This window comes from Pelophylax lessonae, assembly GCF_965119305.1.
Source record: "Pelophylax lessonae genome assembly, chromosome: 1".
In the NCBI taxonomy this organism is placed as follows: domain Eukaryota; kingdom Metazoa; phylum Chordata; class Amphibia; order Anura; family Ranidae; genus Pelophylax; species Pelophylax lessonae.
In genome coordinates, this window is record NC_138768.1 from 127151681 (window position 1) to 127172769 (window position 21089).

The following is a 21089-nucleotide window of genomic DNA, read 5'->3' on the forward strand; positions in this document are numbered from 1 at the left end:
TCCACTAGGTTTTCAGCCTGAACTGAGAAAACATCACATTTCTTACACAGCTCCTTTGTTTGCTGAAGTTTTTGAAGGAACGGTTTATTCCACAGGGGTGATTCAAGCCACATGTCATCACATTTCTGAGGCTCACTCAGGACAGACCCCAAAACTCTGATCCTTTTAAAAACTGCATCAGGCACACTATCCCCTCTTTGGGACAGATCCTCTGTTGCCTGTAATTCCTCTTTCAGTTCCTGCAACGGAATCTTCATCTCTTCTACTTGCTGTTCTAAGGCTCGTTTAGACTTTTCTAGCTCCTGAACGCTTTTCTCAACCTCATCCTTGTAGCTGACCACATGTTCCATCTCTGTACATAGCTGCTTGTTAACTCTTTCTAGTTCAGCCTTAGACTCTAGAGCTTCCTCCAAAGAGCGAGCCAAGAACAGGGCTTTGCTCTCGTTATCACGCGCCTCCGCTTCTGCGCGGTCGCGTTCTTCTGCATATTTTGCAGACACAGTCTTCTCTTCACCAAGCATCTGATCAAACTTCTTTTTCACATCTTCAACACACTGTAATGAACCAACGCTTTCTTCCATGCGTTTTTTCATATCCGCTATCTGAGCTTGCAATGTTGCGACTTGCTCTGATAGGTTTTTCTTTGCTTCCGCCTCCTCTTTTAATTGTTCCAGGAAGCCATTTTTCTCATCTTCCATTTGTTTGAGCTTTGTGCTAAAACTCAGCCTTTGACACCTCTCTTCCTGTAAGAGTTCCTGCGTGTCTTGCAGCTGCGATTCCAAGATAGAAAAATCTTCCGCAATTTCTCTAGATTTGCTGTCTGCTTGAGAAAGCCGATTTGTGACACTGTCCAACTCAACCTGCAACCGGTTTGCCTTCTCTGACAGCTTAGCACACAATCGGTCACCTTCTGACACCTTGACTTGCGATTCCAGAAGCTGTGCCTCTACTTTTTCCCTCTTATGTTCACTATCTCCTTTTCCCTGCATAAGAGCCTTCACCTCATTGGCTAGAATCTGGGAATAAGAATGTAATTCTGCCACACAGGCTTCTTTCTCCTTTAACTGCTGCTGGACACGTTGGGCTTCCCCTTTCCAACTTTCACAGTCCGCACGCCATTCATCTACCACATTGCTCAAAGTAGTGAGCTCATACACAGTACTCAGTAATTTAGCCTCTCTTTCACTTTTCTCTTTGTCGCTGAGAGACAATGTCGCTTTCAGAGCAACATTCTGTTCCTGCGACTCCTGCAGGTCTATTTTTGTAGCTCCCAAAGACTGAAGACTTTTTTCCAGCTGATTACGCAACTCCAACATTTCACACATGCTTTGCTTCTGCAAAGTCTGAATTTCACTTTCCTTTTCCATGAGGATGGTATCTTTCTCCATTATAGTCTCTCTGCGTTTTTGCAACTCGACCAAAAGAAGAGCAGTGGATTCTTCCCACTGTGACACATGAGACTTGAGTAGTTCATTCGTTTCCTGCAAGTTTCTATGCTCCATTTTAAGCAATTCCAAGGCTTGTTCCTTTTCTTCCATTTTCCGTTGCAAGGCATCCAACTCAGCCCTGCACACATACTCGGTTTCCTCCAAACCGATGGCCTCCATTGGCTGCTGGCGTCTCTGTTTCCAGCCTGCCATGCTCTCTTGATGAGCCTTTTGTTGAGCTGCAAAGCTCTGCTGAAAATCCCCATTTGCCTGCTGTTGAGCTGCATTTGCTTGCTGTTGAGCTGCATTTGATATAATCAGATGTTTCAACATCTCCTCCATTTTGAGTTTACTTTTCATCTGAGCACACTGCGTCTCCATAGCGGTTTCATCAGTGTTGCTAGGGACAACAACCTTCCTCTTTAGTAGACTCTCTTTAGGCATGGATGGGGCTGGTTCAGACGGCAACATCCCCTCCATCCATAGAATTCGGTCTCTCATTTCATCTATCTTTGCATTTTTCAGGCGTTTGGATCGCCCCATCTTCAATAACTCCACAAACAAATTTTTCACAGTCCAGCAAAAAAATTTTCAGACCACTGTCTCTTCAACACATGTAGTTTTTCTCTCTCTTGCAGGATCTCTTTTCCTGCGCACACAGTTTGTGCAGTCACTTGCACCAGACACAACAAAGTTCATCAAAAAATTTTGAGACCCCTGTCTCTTTAAAACACTTTTTTTTTTTTTCTGTCAGGATCTTCTCTCCTGCACACATAGATTGTGCAATCTCATGCACCAGATAAAGTTCATCAAACATTTGCACTTCCTTGCAGGGATCTCTGCTTATGCCCACTGCATACCTCCACCATATGTGAGGGATTAGCTCGGTGGTAGGCGTGGATGACCCCTTGGGGGGTGCGTTTTCCCAGAGAGGTAGCCGACAAGTGCTTGCAAACAAACAGTGTGGTTTATTAAATGGTGTTTTCTTCACCAGGCTGTATGCAGCAAAACATCCAAAATAAAATAAACCAGAAAATAAATCCTTGCCTCTGTGGGCGGCTACCTTCTCACAACTGGAACCTGCCTAAGTGTCTGTCTCCAACCTACCGTCGGGCAGACTTCCTTGTCCTACAGCGGACACTCAATAGTCCTTTTATAATAGCTTCACAGGGCAACACAGTCCTTTTGTTTCTTTCACATCAACAGTTCGTCTTCTCACCTTTGAGACGTATTCACCCTTGGTTATCGTCCCGGGCACACATCACTCCGGGGGGTCTTCTCCCAGGCCCACACATCCTGTCGGGAGGCACACGCTGACTGTCCTCCTGCTCCCAGCCCACATGGCTTCAGGATGCAGCTTCTGGAGGCAGCAAACAATAGGAATTTCTCTGAACAAATTATAGAGCCTTAACTCCCTCATTCTGAACAGGTGAAGGCCTTTCAACTTCCTGCTGGCTAGCTCTGTAGCCAACACCCTAAATTAATTAATGGACTTTCTAAGTCAGGTGGAAATGTATCTCCTTCCTGTGACTACATTCCCAGATTTAGCTGACTTCCTGTTACACTATCAAAGGCCTTCAAAAGGGAAGTTGTGGGTGCCTAGGAGTCTTGCATGGGAATTTAAAAAGCCTGGCGAAAGATTTGAAATCAATTATTCCACTGTAAGAAAAAATCTACAATGGCATAGATTTCAAACAAATGACTGACCATTTGATACTAGAAAATTTTCACCAATAATCCAAAATCTTTATCACAGGGTTCCGTAACTCTTGCAATAGTTTGGGTTAAAGTGCATACATCTACAGTCAGGAAGAAACTGTACCAATTTTACCTGGGTAAGCGGTATGTTGGGAAAAAGCATTTACTACGAAACAAAAAATTAGAGCAATTGACATTGAACATGTAGGCAAAGGACTTGCCTTCTGGAAGAATTTGCAGAAGACTGATCAATCAAAGATAGAGTTTTTTGGACATAGCAAAAGTAGATATGCATGCTACAGATACTGGTGGGCAGTTATACAAAATGCCTACAAGAAGTAATTTTGGCTACAGGGGACTATACCAGCTTTTGATGCTAAAGATGCAATTGCTTTTTTTTTTTAAGTCCATGATTACATCTATTGATGCTTATGTTGAATACACGATTGAATGTCACATTTTTCTTGTGTTTTTATTCAAGTTTATCATCCTTATCTGTAGGCACTGTTTGAATAATTCTCTGTTTGCCTGTTGAAATATGTTAAAAGGGTCAAGGATTTTCATTGGGTGCACTTTTTTTTTTTACATCACTGTAGTCCACAAGATTCCCTATATGACATGCCAGTTAAATTATTAGCATTGCATAGTGGGTACTCATGGATATCTGTGACCAGCATTTTTTGTGCAACATATTGCCCTCCCATCTTTAAAACACAACCAATACATTAAATGACACCTTATTTATTATATTTGTCTACCATATTTTCCATGCACTGGATTTCTGTCAAATTATAGTTACATTTGAACAGTAATGTCATGCTTCCTGCGGGAATGTACTTCGCTTTGGATCACTCGCTTCTATAGATCTATATTGATAAAATATGCAATGTTTAACCAGGGAATTGTGTTATATAAGGGTATGCTTCTTGGGGAATTAGGAAAGGCTGCAGTCATTCAGACTCTTGTAAACACAGCACTGTTCCGTGACCCTGGTTTGTTGGAGTGTATTACCATAGCAACTCTGCTTTGTGACAGAATCAATAAATTCCCCGGAGTCTGACAAGAGCCGCTGGACTTAGTGACCTGCTTTCAAACTTCTCTGCACACTGGACTGCTTTTCTAATATGGATACTTCAAAAACGTACTTGACAAAATTTCAAAAAGGAGCAAATGTGTTTATTATAAATAAAGGCACATTCGGATTATTATAATAGTTCAAGCTAAAGTTTAAGCAGCTCTAAAACCCTTCAATTTTACCCAGTTGAATTTCCAAAAAACATCATGACGTGTTTTTAATTGCAGCTGGTATAAACACACATATCTGCCTTTATATTGGCTTCTTTTTGGCCTGATAGCCATGCTTTAGCAATATAATGTCCCGTGTTTTCAAGGTAAGAAGATAGATGATTACAAAAGGGAAGATTTTCTTGGTAGGTTTTGCCAGGTTTAGTAAAAACAGCTTAACAAAGGCAGGGGGTGCAAGAGTAGAGTCCTTTAGCCAAATATGCCATATTTTCTAATATTTCTGAATTTTGAGAACTGCCTCTACAGTTGCAATTTTGTCTTTGTAGATGCAGGGTGGAATTTACCTTATCTATCCAGAGGCCGGTTGTGGGAGGTTGAGGAGATAGCCAATTGTGGGCTATAGTTTTCATGGCTAAGTATAGGGTTCAGTGACTGCTAGTTCTATGTGAGAATCAGCAGGGAGTCCCAGTAATCCACAAATGCACAATCTAAGAGGTAGACACAAGTGATAAGTGAAATGAAACAAAGCTGTACATGAGGTAATAGTGTGTGCCTTAGGCAGGCAATACATTATAATCGTGGTGGAAGGAAAGAAAATCACTTAATTCCCCCATCAACACAGTCAGTGTTGATGGAGGAATCCCTTCCGCAGAGCAATCATGCTCTGACGGCGAGCAGCCTTCCCTGCTGGCAAAACATAATGATTATCTATAGGCGGTGGCAGTAATTGTTCAGGAAAAACCCCATACGCTGGTTGTACACAGGTCGATTGATGGATCGACTTGTGTACAACCAGGGTGCCCATACATGGATCGAAATTCAGACCCAAACTGGCTAAATTTAGACAAAGAAGCACTGCTGGATTGAACTGGATTGGACTAAAGAGAATTAGGGCCACTATAGACATCAGAGAGCAGTCAGCCACCCAGAGACATCAAAGGTGACTGCTGGGTCTCTGAACATAAATAGTCTCATCCGGCAGCAGTCTGAATCCAAGCTATGAAGGGAGGCAAGGAAGGTGTACTACAAGTGCCTTTGGTGCCAACTTATCAGGAGAAAAAAATAGCAATCTGCACAGGTTATCCCATTTCTCTGATTGTTTCTCTTGCTGATAAGCCTCAGGCTTCTGCTGGAGACCCAGAGTCATTAGGTGAAAATGCCTGGACCAGGAGACTTCTGTTTTGGCACGTTATGTAGTTACATGCTTCTCTAAAGAGGTGGGTTTTGAGGGTACACTTTAAGGTTTCCAGGATTGGAGTGTGCCAAATCATATGCATGCCCTGGTCAGCTCATTCTCTGCTGTACTCTGGCACTCTCAGTACTCACGCACTGAGCCACTGAGAATAATATTGGTCACCATCTGTAACTCAGAATACCCACTATTTTGTATAGTCAGGCCAAACATTAAGTAATGGTTCTGGAGAACCAGGCTAACCTATACACTGCAGCAAACTTTAGTTCAGTACATGTGAGATCTGTATTTTTGGAGTTATATGAGAAGGGTAGGGAGACAGAGTGAGGGATTTGTTATGAAATTGTATTTATCCTTAAATGTTATTTTTTAACTATGTAGGGATGTACCAAAAAAGTGAGTTGGCACTGATACTGATAAAATATTATTGCCAACAATTGTTTGTTAATGACGTATAACTGTACATTCTAGGGTGCTATAGAGTTGGCCATCCAAGGCAAAGAAAAAGGTACGCTTTATTGCCCACCTCTTCAGGAGAACATACCTTTCCTTTGTTTTCCAACCACTCTGCTCAGTCACTGGTAGCAGGGAAGTAATGCCTTGTGTAAGCTGCAAGTTGCTTTAGTTGGAGCTGACATAGGACTTCCTATGCCAAGTGGCAAAACAGGGCCAATGAAAAAAAAAAAAGAGTGCCCCAGGTGTTTTCCTCATTCCTGGCTAATTGAACCAGTGGGGGATCAAAGGAAAAGTAAGTGTGTTGCCCGCAGGGCCGCTGATAGGGCAGTACAACCGGTTTTGTTGTACCGGACCCTGGTCCCATTAGCTCAACATGGAGAGCCCTGGCAGCTTTATAGTTAATTTCTCCCAAATAAAAAAAAAGGGCTTCCTAAACTACACTCCCCTCCCTACTTGCTTAGGGAGGGGGTGAATAACTACATTCTCCTGGGCCCCATAAGGTCAACAGGAGAGCCCAGGAGGTAGGAGCAGAGGAGGGACTTTTTGTTCTACTTCGTAGGCATAGGTACATAATTCTGCACTGCTTGTTGTATTTCCGGTCAGCCACCCACTGCCTTCCCTGGTGGAGTGATCTCATGTACATGCTCCTGATGTGAATCAGCTGATAGCAGGGACAACGGGTACACTAATATCTGCTTAGAGTCCCCAGAATCTTTACCGTGCTTATTTTATAATCATCAGCATTATGGTAATCTCACAGCACAGCAGGTGCTCTGTGGCTCTGTCACAATGCCACATGGTTGGTTGGTGCTGGCTTTGATAACTCTTGGCTGTACTGTGTGTTACAGACTAACACAGTAAAGTCATAACCAAGTCAGCACCTAACAGCCATGTGACATTGTGACAGAGACATACAGCACCTGCTGTGCTATGAGATTACCATAATGCTGGTGACAAGCATAGTACTTTACACTTGTGTTTGGGGGCAGTAAAAACGCAGCTGAGCTGCTTTTTTTACCACCCGACAACCACTTACCTTTAACCCCTTTACACCCCAGTAACCCATATGTGCAGCGACAAAATACTGTACTTTAACACCCACGTCGCACTAATGTGTCACTTGGCAGGCCATGTTTATGTTTTAAGACTGAGCTGTTGAAAAAGGCTCTTGGTCCCAAGAAAACATCTGTAACTGGCGGGACTGGGTCAGGGGCGGGGTGAAAGGGGGCCTCGTCAGGTAGGCTGTATGGGGCCCCCATGATTTCTAACAGTGGCCCTAGATGCCTGGGAGTTGGGGGAGAGCAATTAAGAAATCTAAGAAATCATGTTTTTCCAATAATCTTCTTTCCACACAAAAAGCTCACAAATCACCAACTAACACGTGTTAATTTTGCAGTATAAAGCTAAATAATCTTTGTAGTTATAGTCTCTGAGTTAAAAGGTAAGATTGAATTACCTGTATAGGATCCTGTGTTAGTCTCATAGGTCCCAGCCACAGTTCTGTTGATGAAACCTGCTAAAAGTGAAGAATACAGTTCATTATTTTGTATTCTTTCTATATATAGTACAGTAAAGTAAATTGGGTGTCTAGATTTGCAACACAACATGTAACAAAGACAGAACAGAATATCATAAAATACATTTTCTTGCTGTCCTGACCTGTATAAGCAGATTTATGTTCCCTTGCATGCCATTTATCTATGTCATGACATTAAACAAAGTTGTAGCCTATGTATAGATTTATGTATAGTCCCAGAAACAATAAAAAAGTTACTTACTGTGAATAAACCAAACATTTTAAATACTTTTTATTCATTTGGGTAATTATGTTTCCCAGAAACGTGTTGGGTTGTTCGTTGTGAAGGATATGTCTTATTATGCAATACAGACAATAAAATCTTTCATTTAGACCTTTCATTACAAAGAACATCTTGTGATATACCTTCCAGGCGTATACATATCCTACACACTTCCACTGTCTAGTATAATTCTTACCAAATGTCCTTAAATAAAAAAATGTTTCCTTAGGATGTTAAGTACAGTGAGTGATTTATTTAAGCTTCTAAGTATCTGTGTTTTATATATTTGTCTCTAATATATATATATACATACATACATACATACATACATACACACACATACATATCACACACCATTATTTTCCTCAAAATTCTACAAACAATACCCCATAATGACAATGTGAAAGAAGTTTGTTTGAAATCTTTCCAAATTTATAAAAAAAAAAAAAAAAAAAAAAATCACATGTACATAAGTATTCACAGCCTTTGCCCAATACTTTGTTGAAGCACCTTTGGCACCAAATACAGCCTCAAGTCTTTTTGAGTATGATGCTACAAGCTTAGCACACCTATTTTTGGGCAGTTTCTCCCATTTTTCTTTGCAGGACCTCTCAAGCTCCATCAGGTTGGATGGGGAGCATCGGTGCACAGCCGTTTTCAGATCTCTTCAGAAATATTCAATCGGGTTCAAGTGTGGGCTCTGGCTGGGACACTCAAGGACATTCACAGAGTTGTCCTGTAGCTACCAATTTGGATCTTGGCTGTGTGCTTAGGGCCATTGTTCTGTTAGAAGATGAACCTTCACCCCAGTCTGAGGTCCAGAGGGCCCTGGAGCAGGTTTTCGTCAAGGATGTCTCTGTACATTGCTGCATTCATATTTCTCTCAATCTTGACTAGTCTCCCAGTTCCTGCCACTAAAAAACATCCCCACAGCATGATGCTGCAACCGCCATGCTTCACTGTAGGGGTGGTATTGGCCAGGTTATGAGTAGTGCCTGGTTTCCTCCAGACATGACGCTTGCCATTCAGGCCAAAAAGTTCAATCTTTGCTTCATCAGAAATAAAATAGAAACGCATTTAGCGATACAATCAGCAAAATGGAGTAAAAGCTGCTGAACACCAGTAAAGGTCAAATCTATCAAAACCCAGAAAGAGCATAAAATACAGAAAGGGGTGCAGCGCTACAATATAAAATAATAAAAAAAATGTACACTCAAAATGTATAATGTGAAAAAAGTCCTGTATGAACAATCCAATCACAGATACTGTGTAAGCATAATAGTGAAGAAGAGTCTTTTAGATGCCACAGAGCCAAGCCATAGGATTAAGGGAAACCCGTGCCGTGAAGGATGAAACTACGAACAGCAGGTATGTAGAAACAGCACAGCCGGCTGGCCGCTCGGTGTGCGATCCCTTCGGAGCGACGCTGTTCGTTATGCACTTGGAAAGTGCTATGTTTGTAAGTGCATTACTTTTTACTAAGCAATAAATTGTTGAATATACGGAGAGCACTAGATGTCCTTTTGTTCCCTCCTCTATATGGCGGAATCTCTCACTATGTGATCGGTCTGAGGTTGGAGGTTGGAGGCAAAGCTGTGCAAATTGAGAGCCCATCTGGTGTTTGATATCACACTGCGTAATGACCCTAGAGGTCTGGGAATTGAGGTGAGAGGCTAGCACACACTCTGGTGATGGAGTCACATATGAAGAGGTGTAGTAGTTTCATCCATCACGGCACGGGTTTCCCTTAATCCTATGGCTTGGCTCTGTGGCATCTAAAAGACTCTTCTTCACTATTATGCTTACACAGTATCTGTGATTGGATTGTTCATACAGGACTTTTTTCACATTATACATTTTGAGTGTACATTTTTTTTATTATTTTATATTGTAGCGCTGCACCCCTTTCTTTGCTTCATCAGACCAGAGAATTTTGTTTTTCATTTTCTAAGAGTCCTTCAGGTGCCTTTTGGCAAGCTCCAGGTGGGCAACCAGGTGCCTTTTACTGCGGAGTGGCTTCCGTTTGGCCACTGTACCATACAGGCCTGATTGGTGGAGTGCTGCAGAGATGGTCATTCTTCTGGAAGGTTCTCTTCTCTTCACAGAGAAATGCTGGAGCCCGGTCAGAGTGACCATTGGGTTCTTGGTCATCTCCCTGACTAAGGCCCTTCTATCCCAAACACTTAGTTTGGCAGGGCGAGAGCAAGAGTTCTGATGGTTCCAAACTTCTCTCATTTACAGGTGATGGAGGCCACTGTGCTCATTGGGGCCTTCAATGCTGCAGAATCTTTTTCTGTACCCTTCCTCAGGTCTGTGCCTCCATACAATCCTGTCTTGGAGGTCTACAAACAATTCATTGGACTTCATGGCTTGGTTTTAGCTCTGAAAAGCCCTATTAACTGTGGGACCTTATATAGACAGGTGTGTTCCTTCCCAATCATGTCCAATCAGCTGAGATTACCACAGGGGGACTCCATGCTGTGAATACTTACAATATGTACATGTGATTTTTTCCTTTTTTTAATTTTAATACATTTTCAAAGATTTTAAACAATCTTCTTTCAAGTTGTCAGTATGGGGTTAAGTTTGTAGAATGTTGAGAAAAATAATGAATGTAATCAGTTTTGGAATACGGCTGTAACATAGCAAAGTGTGGAAAAAGTGAAGCGCTGTGAATACTTTCCGGATTCACTCTATATCATGGTAAAAACATTTTTTTGGAGAACAGAGAGGATACTGATTTTCCAAAAAAGTGAGTTATTTTCAGCCAAATCCAATAAGATTTTAAAATTCTAGTTACATGACTAGAATTAAAATCCTTATCTGTATATTATAGCCTTGTGAATTGAGCCTATTGTTATCCATAGTGCATCCTTATCTGAGTTCTGGATGGTCTGTTTCTTCTGTGAGCTGCACTACAAAGCTGGCCAAGAACTCTGCAAGTGACCACCCCCAAGAAAGCCTGCCCCCTAGGCCTGAGGTCACAGAATCCTGGAAACTGAACTGAACTGCAAATGCATTTCTTGCATAGTTTGATTTGTTACCAGCCAACAAAATGGTGGCCTCTGGTGTCAGTATTATGATTCATCTTAGCTTTTCAAATATGAATCCACTGACAGTGGGCAGTCATCACTCCTTTGATGTTAGACTGGGAAGTAACAAGTTTCACTTTTCAGCAAAGCATGCAAGATAGCAGTGAGGCCATACAGATCTCAGTCAATAGGAACTTTGTTATGGCTGGATTTACAATTTGAACAAAGTCAGTGGGTGCCTATTTTTAAAATCAATAAGTAAGGTTTAACCACAGAATGTTTTAGGTAACTAATACTCTGAAGAACATTGAAAGGATAAGGTTAACAACAAGAATAATGGAGCATCTGCAGACAATAATAGAACTTATTGGGTTGGATTTGGTTTACAGCCTGGCCACGCTAATGAGAGAGCCGTCTGAAGGGGCCTGTGTTGGTGACAGTACCATGACAGCTCATAGAAAGAATGTCTATTCATAGGTAATGGTTTAATAATAAAAATTTTAGCACAAAGGTGAACAAAACAAGAGACATTTGCAGAGGCGTAACTAGAACCTTCAGGGTCCCGGTGCAAGAAACCATGAAGGGCCCCCTGGACCCCTGGGGCCCTTTACTCTAGTTGCGGGGCCCTTTATTACGGTCCCGCAGCTGGACCCTTTCACAAGTTCTGCAGTGGGCCCCCTTCCTGCCATCTTGGGGCCTACCCATGGTGGTGGAATGCCAGGGCCCTGTCGCAAGTGTGACCTTTGCGATCCTGGAAGTTCACCCACTGGTGTCAGTAGTTTTCTTTTTTGGTATTTTAATTGTATTATTTTTTATCATTTTATTTAATTTTTTTACAATGTCACTGACTATGACTCTGTCCATTCAGAAAAGGAGCTTGAAAATTACATATTTACCGACCCCTTCCTGGTTCTCTATTGTGACACATCCCCTGCAGCAGCCGGCAGGAGAGGGAAGGGAGCATTCCGAAGGGGGGGGGCAGCACAGAAGGGGGGGGACCAGGGGAGCACACAGGGGCTCAGAGACAGCAGAACACAAGTATACTGGATAGGAGAAGTGGCGGGGGCAGCATACAGAGGAACCAATCTCCTCCATTTTCCTCCTGCAGCTACAGAAGGAAAAAAGGAGGACAGTGATTTCTCTACATGCTGCCCCCGCCGCCCCTCCTATTCAGGTGTACAGGGCAGCCACATGGGCCCCCTTGAGCATGGGGCCCAGTTGCGATGGCAACCCCTGCAACCCCTGTAGTTATGTAGTTATTTGTAGATCTCTTGATGCGAATTGATGGATTTGGTTAATGATCATAAAGGTACTATAGAACAGAATATACAATAATAATGCCCCTGTTTTTATTGCATGCAGTCATTTCATATTGTTTTCCAATGAAGGATATGATTCAGCCTGGAAAATTATGTTTTATACACCTTACATTATTCTCATTCTAAGCATTAATGAAAATAGACATCCATGAATACACACAAAAAAAAAGAAAATGCAATCTCACTGTATACTGCTTACAAATGATCCTTGCAAAGTATCTCAGGAGATGATGGGGGTTATCTGACATGATTTTGAATGATCCTTGTTTCCTGCAATCCCTGACCACCATTCAATATAGAATGTACAAAAAATAAAAATAAGAAAATTAAAAACTTTGACTACGCAGGGCAAAGAGACAATGTCTCTGCAACCAGAACCCCCTGTGCCCCCTATACTCAATGTGCTGCTGCTCTCTTGTCACGTCACTCCTTCCTCCTCTGCAGTGGCCACTGAAATGGGCTGTGTTAGCAACAGTGCCATCTTAAGAGCATTAAAGGGCCCCCGGGTAATGCAGTGCACTGGGGCCGCGCCTACACAATCAACCACGAGAATAAAAATGCAAATTTTTCGATAAGGCGATATTTATTGGTAGAACAGTGCCAGGCTAATGACAGCTTCCAAGTTCGGCGGCTGAGTCCGGTGAACACACACACACACGGATGGGAGTCAGACTCGACTGTCCTGTGTGTGCCTGTTCCTGTAGAGGCAGACAGGCATTCCTGCAGTTGTGGGCTCCCCATCCACGGGCCAAGTGGCCTGACAGTAGCACAGGGCCGACAGGAGCTTGCCACCTGCTAAGTTCGGCAGAGGGATGCACACGAGAATCAGGACTAATGCTTGGCTGGGGGTGGGGCTGGGGCTGGGTTGCTGGGCAGATGGGGCCCCCCAGGCAAGTGGGGCCCCCGGGCAACTGCCCAGCGTGCCCATTTGGTAAGATGGCCCTGGTTAGCAACCTAGGAGCTGTAAAGTGACAGTGACAGTGCTTGGGCCTAGTAACTAGCTGGAGCTGGTCTTTAATACCTTCAATCATCAGTGTGCTTAATCAAAACTACTCCTTTAATATGTCAAGATTGTACATATTGATGAAATATAACAGTGAAAGTATTGTGACATATGAAATTATAGTGAATCAGTGTGCCTGACAACAGCAGTTTGCGTTAATTTGGCACGATCAGAACACACTAACGGATGGTTTTTGTTTGGTCTGTGGAGGAGTTCTAGGTATAGAATTGTAAAAAGTAAAGTTAGGTGTGCAGGAAAACAGGATGAAGGGCTTCAGGGTAGAATTTTGTCTCATTTCTTCAACCTGGGCCTTGGAGTTTCAGTATTTTTGACAGTGAGAATATAGGATCAGTACCTAAAGAAAGGTCAAAAGAGCACCAACAGAGCACAGAGATCCACTGACGTAGGAAAGACTACGAAAAAGCACTGCCCAAAGGGTTGAGTTAATGTTTGATTCAATAACAAACATAAAATACAGTGATTTTCTATGTCTTGGTACCCAACGTGTGACTGCTCAACACCCCTTGGTACTTGCTATGGGAAACCTGAACCTCAGCAAACATGGGGCTGTTATGTTAGCGATCCAGAGCAGGTGCATGAATCTTGTTTCCAGTCTCTAACTTTCTCCTGCACTATGTCTCCAGTAACCAACTTGTCTGTAATCTCTAACAGTCCTCTGTGGTATTATAGTACATAAATAAAATGTGCTGGTGGCCCTATGTTATAAGCAACAAAAAATCCCAGCACACTTACCAGCTAGCCTGCAAAAAACCCAGTTTAGCCCAGTGTAACAGTTCATGTCAAAATCAGATAGTTTAGTTGCACACACTTGCAAATATACTGTATGTGAAAGCCACAGTGCCTCGTCAAGGTCCCTCTGTATACTGTGGTCCTAACTCTATAAGTATGAGAGTCTCCAAGTTGGAGCACATATAGCAGTGCTTAAGTTAAGGACAGGTCTGCTTGGAGGGGGGGGGGGGGCACTCCTCCCTAATGGCGCAGGTAGGAAACATTGGATGCCACGAAAAAGCATAATGACAGCTGAAAGCATCCAATGTGTTCGTACGCACAATTCAGCCGACAAGCTGTGCAGGAAAGTGGCAAATACCCCAATCTATACCTAGGCTTTGCAGTAGGGCGCACATGGAAGGTGCTTAGCACATTACAAACAACAAAAAACTTCACAACCACTGCTCTATGTAAACCACAGTATGGGTAAAGTGTGACTCCAGTACACCAAGCATTGCAAACAGCAATGGAATGCAAAAGCACAAGTTCACTTCAAAGAATATTCTATTAGGAACAAAAGCTGAGACATTTTCCATTATTATATAAGCGAAAACAGCAACTGGTCTGTGAGAGATAAATATAAAACAAATGGTAAAGGATTAACCTATAAATATATGTTTAAATGAATAGGGAGTAACGTAATCAATCCTCTCCTATATACAGTATATCTGTCTTTTTACTAAAGCCACACTGAGGTGTAATGGTTAGGCATTGTTTATTCTAGCAGACTGTGGAAGGAGCGATAAGATATGTAACTGCTAGAGATCATAGAAAGCAGAGCATGGTCTTTTACAACACATCCTATCAGTTGTTTGGTCCATATTACAGGCAGTGTGAGAACAACGAAAAAATAAGTATGGCAATTAGGCTAAATATAGGGTGAAAAGTGCATCGCTTGGTGGATATCACCAACCCAAATTGTATATAAACTGCTAAAGAGTTCTTAGGTTATGCAATAAGCCCTTTCAGAAAGGCGTTCGAATCAGGTCCAGTCCAGGCTAGTTTTACAGGAGGTCTTGATCAAAAGGTCCATTTATCCCTATGGACAGGTGGATGGAAACAGATTTGTGTTAGTTTTCACCTGCCCACCTCCGATACTGATAAGGCTTACTAAAAAAATGAGAGATGGATCTGTCCTCTTATGTGGAGTGGATCGGAGGTAGCTGGATGTAAACAGCGAGTCCGTTTACTACCGGCCTCCCATAGAGTAGAGCAGGCTCTTCCCATTTCCACTCTGCAGAAACTGACCGGACATGGATGTGTCATTCGCCCACTCTGCTCTGATCAGCTCACAAATCCCCTGCTGATCAGAAAGGTATCTCCCCATGTGAAAGGGGCCTTAACAGTATATGACTTCCTCAATAGGGCAGCGATGTTATAGGCAGTAGGACCTCCTACCCACCAGTGGTGTAATGCTAGGTATACACATATCAAAATGAGGCTGGTTCAGTGGGAACCAGAAGAATTTCAGTATGTGTGTACCACTGTCTGTTCAACAGAAGCTGATTGTTAGACCGGCTTCTACCAAACGGTCCTGGTGTAAAACCAGAATTTGATCAGTGCTTGCAGCCAATGTCTGCAGCGCTGATCACTGTATTTTGATGAGGTGAGAAAGGGGAGGGAAGGAGGAGGTCCCCACTGTCAGAATACAATCAACAGGGCGAGGGAAATCCCTACATCCACATCGCTTGCGTGGATGTAGGAAGCGAAAAAAAAACTGTCAGTGTACACCCTGCTTAACAATAGCCATAGCAGTCTATGGAACCTGGGGTGTGAAGTTGCTAGAAGTCAGACATCAGGATTGTTGCTAATCAAAGATTCCCCTCTCTGTGCAGTAAGAAGCATTTGTTTAGCTGCCTTAGCAGTGTAGATTTACTGCCCTCCGAACTTCTATTACAGGTTGAACGTGACCCTGCTGCCTAAGCCTCCAGGGATTCCACTTCTCATATCTGAGGATGCTGTAGGAGTAGGCACTTATAGCGGCCAATGGACAGAGCTGCAGTCATCATTGGGGGCTGGCTGCCTAAATCTGGAAGAGCCAGACGGCTTCCGATAACTAAGGACTAAGATGACCCGGCTTCAGCACATCACAGGAAGGCAACGCTGGATCTGCTGGGCAGGTGAGAATCCACAACAATGACGTTCCTCTTTAAGGTTATTTTTTTATTTTTTTTTAAGTACCCCACCCCCTCTCTGGTCCTGTCCTCTGCAGTCATTTATTTTTGCTAGAAAATGTCTGCAGACTTCTGATGACTGAGGACATACCAACAGTGCAGGGCATCAGAGACTTCTAAGCAGGCTTTAAAAGTTTATTGATGCAGAGAGCAGCCTTAGCATCTTAATGTCAGAGAAAATCCAAAGGGGATAAGGACCCGGCGCTTCACATAACCGGCTTAAAGACATCCAAAAAGTTTTACATTTGCACAAGGCCTCAAGGAAGGGGGTCCCCTGGGGGAGCCCAGCGTTGGGCTTTAAGCATACTATAATATAAGTTCAAGAACAAAATAATGCATTGAAAAAAATAGAACGCAATATTACATACTGGTCACTGGAAATGTAAAAAAAAAAAAAAAAAACGAAATTCCTACTAATGCAAAAAAACGAAATGAAAGGAAAATGTCTGCTATGAGAATAATGGACACATGACAGAAAATGAGATTTGTTTTCCTAAGCTGCTATAGTAGTGTGGGGTTTGCGTGTAAGCTGGTTAAGCTAGCTTTTTAGTGAGCAGATAAAGGCATCATTGAAAATGCAGCTGAGAAGATTTCTGGCTAATTCCAATTCTTTCCCTGTGTGAATGCTCAATAATGATCTGTACTCTAGAAACATAACACAGGTAATGCTTCACACACGTCTCACTGATACCGCTGTCTGCTCTGGATGGAATAACCTTCTGTACAGGTAGACATAGGGAGCCACACAATATATACCCCCGTTAAATGATTGATCAAACCAACAAGGGCTTTTTTTTTACCACTACTGTTCCTTTTGGGTGGCTTTTGACATTTACAAATGCAACAATTGAGGAGGAAAGAGGGACAAAGGGACCTTGTTCCCAAAGAAGAGGTACAGTCCCTCCAAATCAGCAACACTTGGGAGCTACAGTATGTTCACACAGCTTTCTGTATTAATATTCACTGGACATTTCTGCCTCATGCACACTGCTGCTCCTGAACTGATGTTTTTTGGGGCTTTTGACATTTTTTGCCCAAGCTCCTGAACGCACTACAACAAAAGCCTATGTATCCATGCACACATAGACTTTTAGAGGAGTTTAGGAGCAGCAGAGTTTAGAAGCAGTCAAAGCTCCTTCTCCTGAACATAGAAGAATTACATTCAGGAAAGGAGCTTTTTGTGAATAAAAAAGCCAAAGCCCTAGGCACATTTAGCACTTCATCATTTATTAATTTCAATGGCCAGAATAAATTAAAATGTTGGCCAATAAAATAAATGCCCAAACACCAAACGCTGTTAAACTTGCCTAAACTGGTTTGAAGGAAACATAGGTGATTTTTTTAAGGCTGATTTTCGCAGGAGAAACAGTGTTTACAGTAAACCAGTGTGCATGAGGCCTTCATGCAGCACTTTGGTGGTGTCAAGGGCTGCACTTGAGGCCCCTTATATCAAGTAAATTGACCACCACTGGGCTATGACATCTGATCTTACTTAAAGATGAATTCCAGGCATGGTACATTTTTACATCCAAGCTGGACCATTGTAACTATGTGCAGCGGGTAAAGTATTGAACACATCACCATTTTTCTAAAGTATTTTTCTAAAGGTGCTATTGACATGAAATGTTCACCACATGTCGGTAACAACCCATGCAATCCATACAGATAAAGAAACCAAAACAAATAAGTTCAGAAATTAAGTTATGTTTAATATAATGGAATGACACCGGGAAAAAGTATTGAAAACGCTAGTTAAAAGGAAATTTATTTAATACTTTGTACAAAATCTTTTGTTGGTAATGACAGCTTCAAGACGCCTCCTGATGGAGAAACTAGTCGCATGCATTGGTCAGGTGTATTTTGGGCCATTCTTCCACATAAACAGTCTTCCAATCTTGAAGGTTCCACGGGCCTCTTCTATGAACTCTGATCTTTAGTTCTTTCCATAGATTTTCTATTGGATTCAAGTCAGGTTATTGTCTGGGCCATTCTAGCAGCTTTATTTTCTCTTTCTTTGAAACCAATTGAGAGTTTCCTTGGCTTTATGTTTGGGATCATTGTCTTGCTGAAATGTCCACCCTCATTTCATCTTCATCCTCCTGGTAGATGGCAGCAGATTTTTATCAAGAATGTCTTGGTACATTTTTCCAGTTATCCATCCTTCAATGATATGACGAATGCCAGTACCGTATGCTGAAAAACAGCCCCACAATATGCTGTTCCCACCTCCAAACTTCACTGTTGGTATGGGGGTGTTTTTGGGGTGATGTGCAGTGCCATTTGACCTCCAAACATGGTGTGTATTATGGTATCCAAAGAATTCAATGTTGGGCACATCTGACCAGACTATATTCTCCCTGTATTTGTCTAAATGTTGTTCAGCAAACTATAAATGAGCTTCAACATGCTTTTTTTTTTTTTAACAATGCATACAGGCCATGGCGGTTGAGTCCATTACTTATTGTTTTCTTTGAAACAATTGTACCTGCTAATCCCAGGTCTATTTTAAGCTCTCCAGAAGTGGTCATTGGCTCTTGGACAACACTTCTGATAATTATTTTCACTCTTACTTTCAGAAACCTTGCAAGGAGCACCTGGTCATGGCCAATTTATAGTGAAATGATGTTCTTTCCACTTCCAGATTATGGCCCTAACAGTGCTCATTGGAACATTCAGAAGTTTAGAAATCCTTCTGTAACCAATGGCATCAGTATGTTTAACAAGGGTATGAGATGTTTCTTGTGTGATACCTTGGTAATGAGACACCTTTTTGTAGGCTATCGGTTGAGACTGAACCAGCTGATGTTAATTTGCAGTGACAAAGGGTAGGATTGCTTTGTAATTAATGTCAGATTTAAGCTGGTGTCTTGACTTTCAATGCCTTTTAGAACCTCCCTTTCTTCACTTGTTCAATACTCGTTCCCTGTGTCATGCCATGTGATTACACAACTTAAAGTGGTTGTAAACCCTCATATATACCCAGTAAAGTGAACAGCCTCAGATGATACACAGAGATGAAACAAATCTCCCTACATAAGTTTTATTTGTATATCTTCTGTCCTTAGCTTTCTACACTGTTTAGAAATTGAGCATCGTGTTAGAATTTTTTCTTCCTGTTCCAGCACTGCGTGTGGAGTCTTGGCATACACTGTGTGACAGCTGATTGGAGGAAAGGCACACTCCCTCCACATAGGCAGAGCAAGTAGCATGCAGAGCTGTGGTGTGAATAGAATAGACCAGCTCTCTGCTAATCTATCTCTTTGCCTCCACCCGGACAAAATTTTTCAGCTGCTTTTATCTCCTGTGTAGGAGAACTTGTCAGAAGTCGTCATGCTCATAACAGAGGAACGGAGTAGCAGAAAGACATGGGAAAATTTTATGTCAATAGCACCTTTAGAAATATATTTACCTTTGGAAAATGGTGATGTGTTCAATATTTATTTTACCCGCTGTATATACCATACTTGGCTGATGCTCCTGGAAGCTGAACATCACTGAAATATACTTCAGTGATCTCCACTTGCTTCCGGGTCCCGTGCTGTCTGACTGGACCAGCATCATTCAGAACACAGGAGGACAGACATTATTTCCTGAGTATGTTTTGCACTTTCTGAATGAATGCGAAAAAACATTCTCTGATTGGACGAAGTGGACAGGGGGGAAAGTGACAATTTTCCACCTGGCTCTTTTTTCAGTCGACTTTTGTTGATCCAGTTGTAGCAGACAGCACCACCAATGGAGCAAATTTCAGCTGATTTAGCATGAATCAGATGAAATTTAATGCATGTAAGGCCAGCTTAAAAATAAAAAGCTAGCATTTTGTAATTATAAAAAAACCCAGAGCAATGAAGATAAGGAAATCTACAAGATTAGGCAGAAAGAGGCCAAGCAAGTTATAAGAACTTCCAAAGCGCAGGCAGAAGAAATACTAGCTCAGTCTATGAAAAAGGGGGATAAGACATTCTTCAGATATATAAATGAAAAAAGGAAATTAAAACAAGGAATAACTAAATTAAAAACAAAGGACGGAAGGTATGTAGAAGAGAACAAAGGGCTAGCCGACTGCCTTAATGAATACTTCTGTTCAGTTTTTACAGAAGAAAAAGAAGGAGAGGGACCTCCACTTGAAAGGATGACTAATAAATCGTTTGATGCATGTGTCTTTACAGAGGAAGACGTTCTAAGATTGCTGTCTAAAGTGAAGACAAATAAGTCACAGGGTCCTGATGAGATACACCCAAAATTATTAAAAGAGCTTAGTGGTGAGCTGGCAAAACCATTAACAGATTTATTTAACCAATCATTAGTAACAGGAGTCGTCCCGGAAGATTGGAAATTGGCAAATGTCGTGCCCATTCATAAGAAAGGTAGTAGGGAGGAATCGAGCAACTATAGACCAGTGAGTCTGACATCAATAGTAGGCAAATTAATGGAAACCCTATTAAAGGATAGGATTGTGGAACATCTTAAATCCCATGGATTGCAAGATGAAAAACAACATGGGTTTACTTCAGGGAGATCATGTCAAACAAATCTTATAGATTTTTTTGACTGGGTGACTAAAATAATAGATGGTGGAGGTGCAGTAGACATTGCATATCTAGATTTTAGTAAGGCTTTTGACACTGTCCCACATAGAAGACTTATCAATAAACTGCAGTCATTGAGCATGGACTCCCATATTGTTGAGTGGATTAGGCAGTGGCTGAGTGACAGACAACAGAGGGTTGTAGTCAATGGAGAACATTCAGAACAAGGTCATGTTACCAGTGAGGTACCTCAGGGATCTGTACTGGGACCAATTGTGTTTAATATCTTCATAAGTGATATTGCAAAAGGCCTCGATGGTAAGGTTTGTCTTTTTGCTGATGACACAAAGATATGTAACAGGGTTGATGTTCCTGGAGGGAAACGCCAAATGGAAAAGGATTTAGGAAAACTAGAAGAATGGTCAG

General features: G+C 42.0%; 1 protein-coding gene across 2 annotated transcripts in view; it reads right to left on the minus strand.

Annotated features, from left to right (window-relative positions):
* The window catches only part of PDE8B (phosphodiesterase 8B), a 231776-nt gene that overhangs the window by 75240 nt on the left and 135447 nt on the right, over positions 1-21089 (minus strand). For both annotated transcript variants that reach the window (XM_082264145.1, XM_082264144.1), the window contains exon 2: positions 7475-7534. In XM_082264145.1, coding sequence (XP_082120271.1) covers positions 7475-7534 — 60 coding nt within the window. The remainder of the gene's footprint in view (positions 1-7474; positions 7535-21089) is intronic.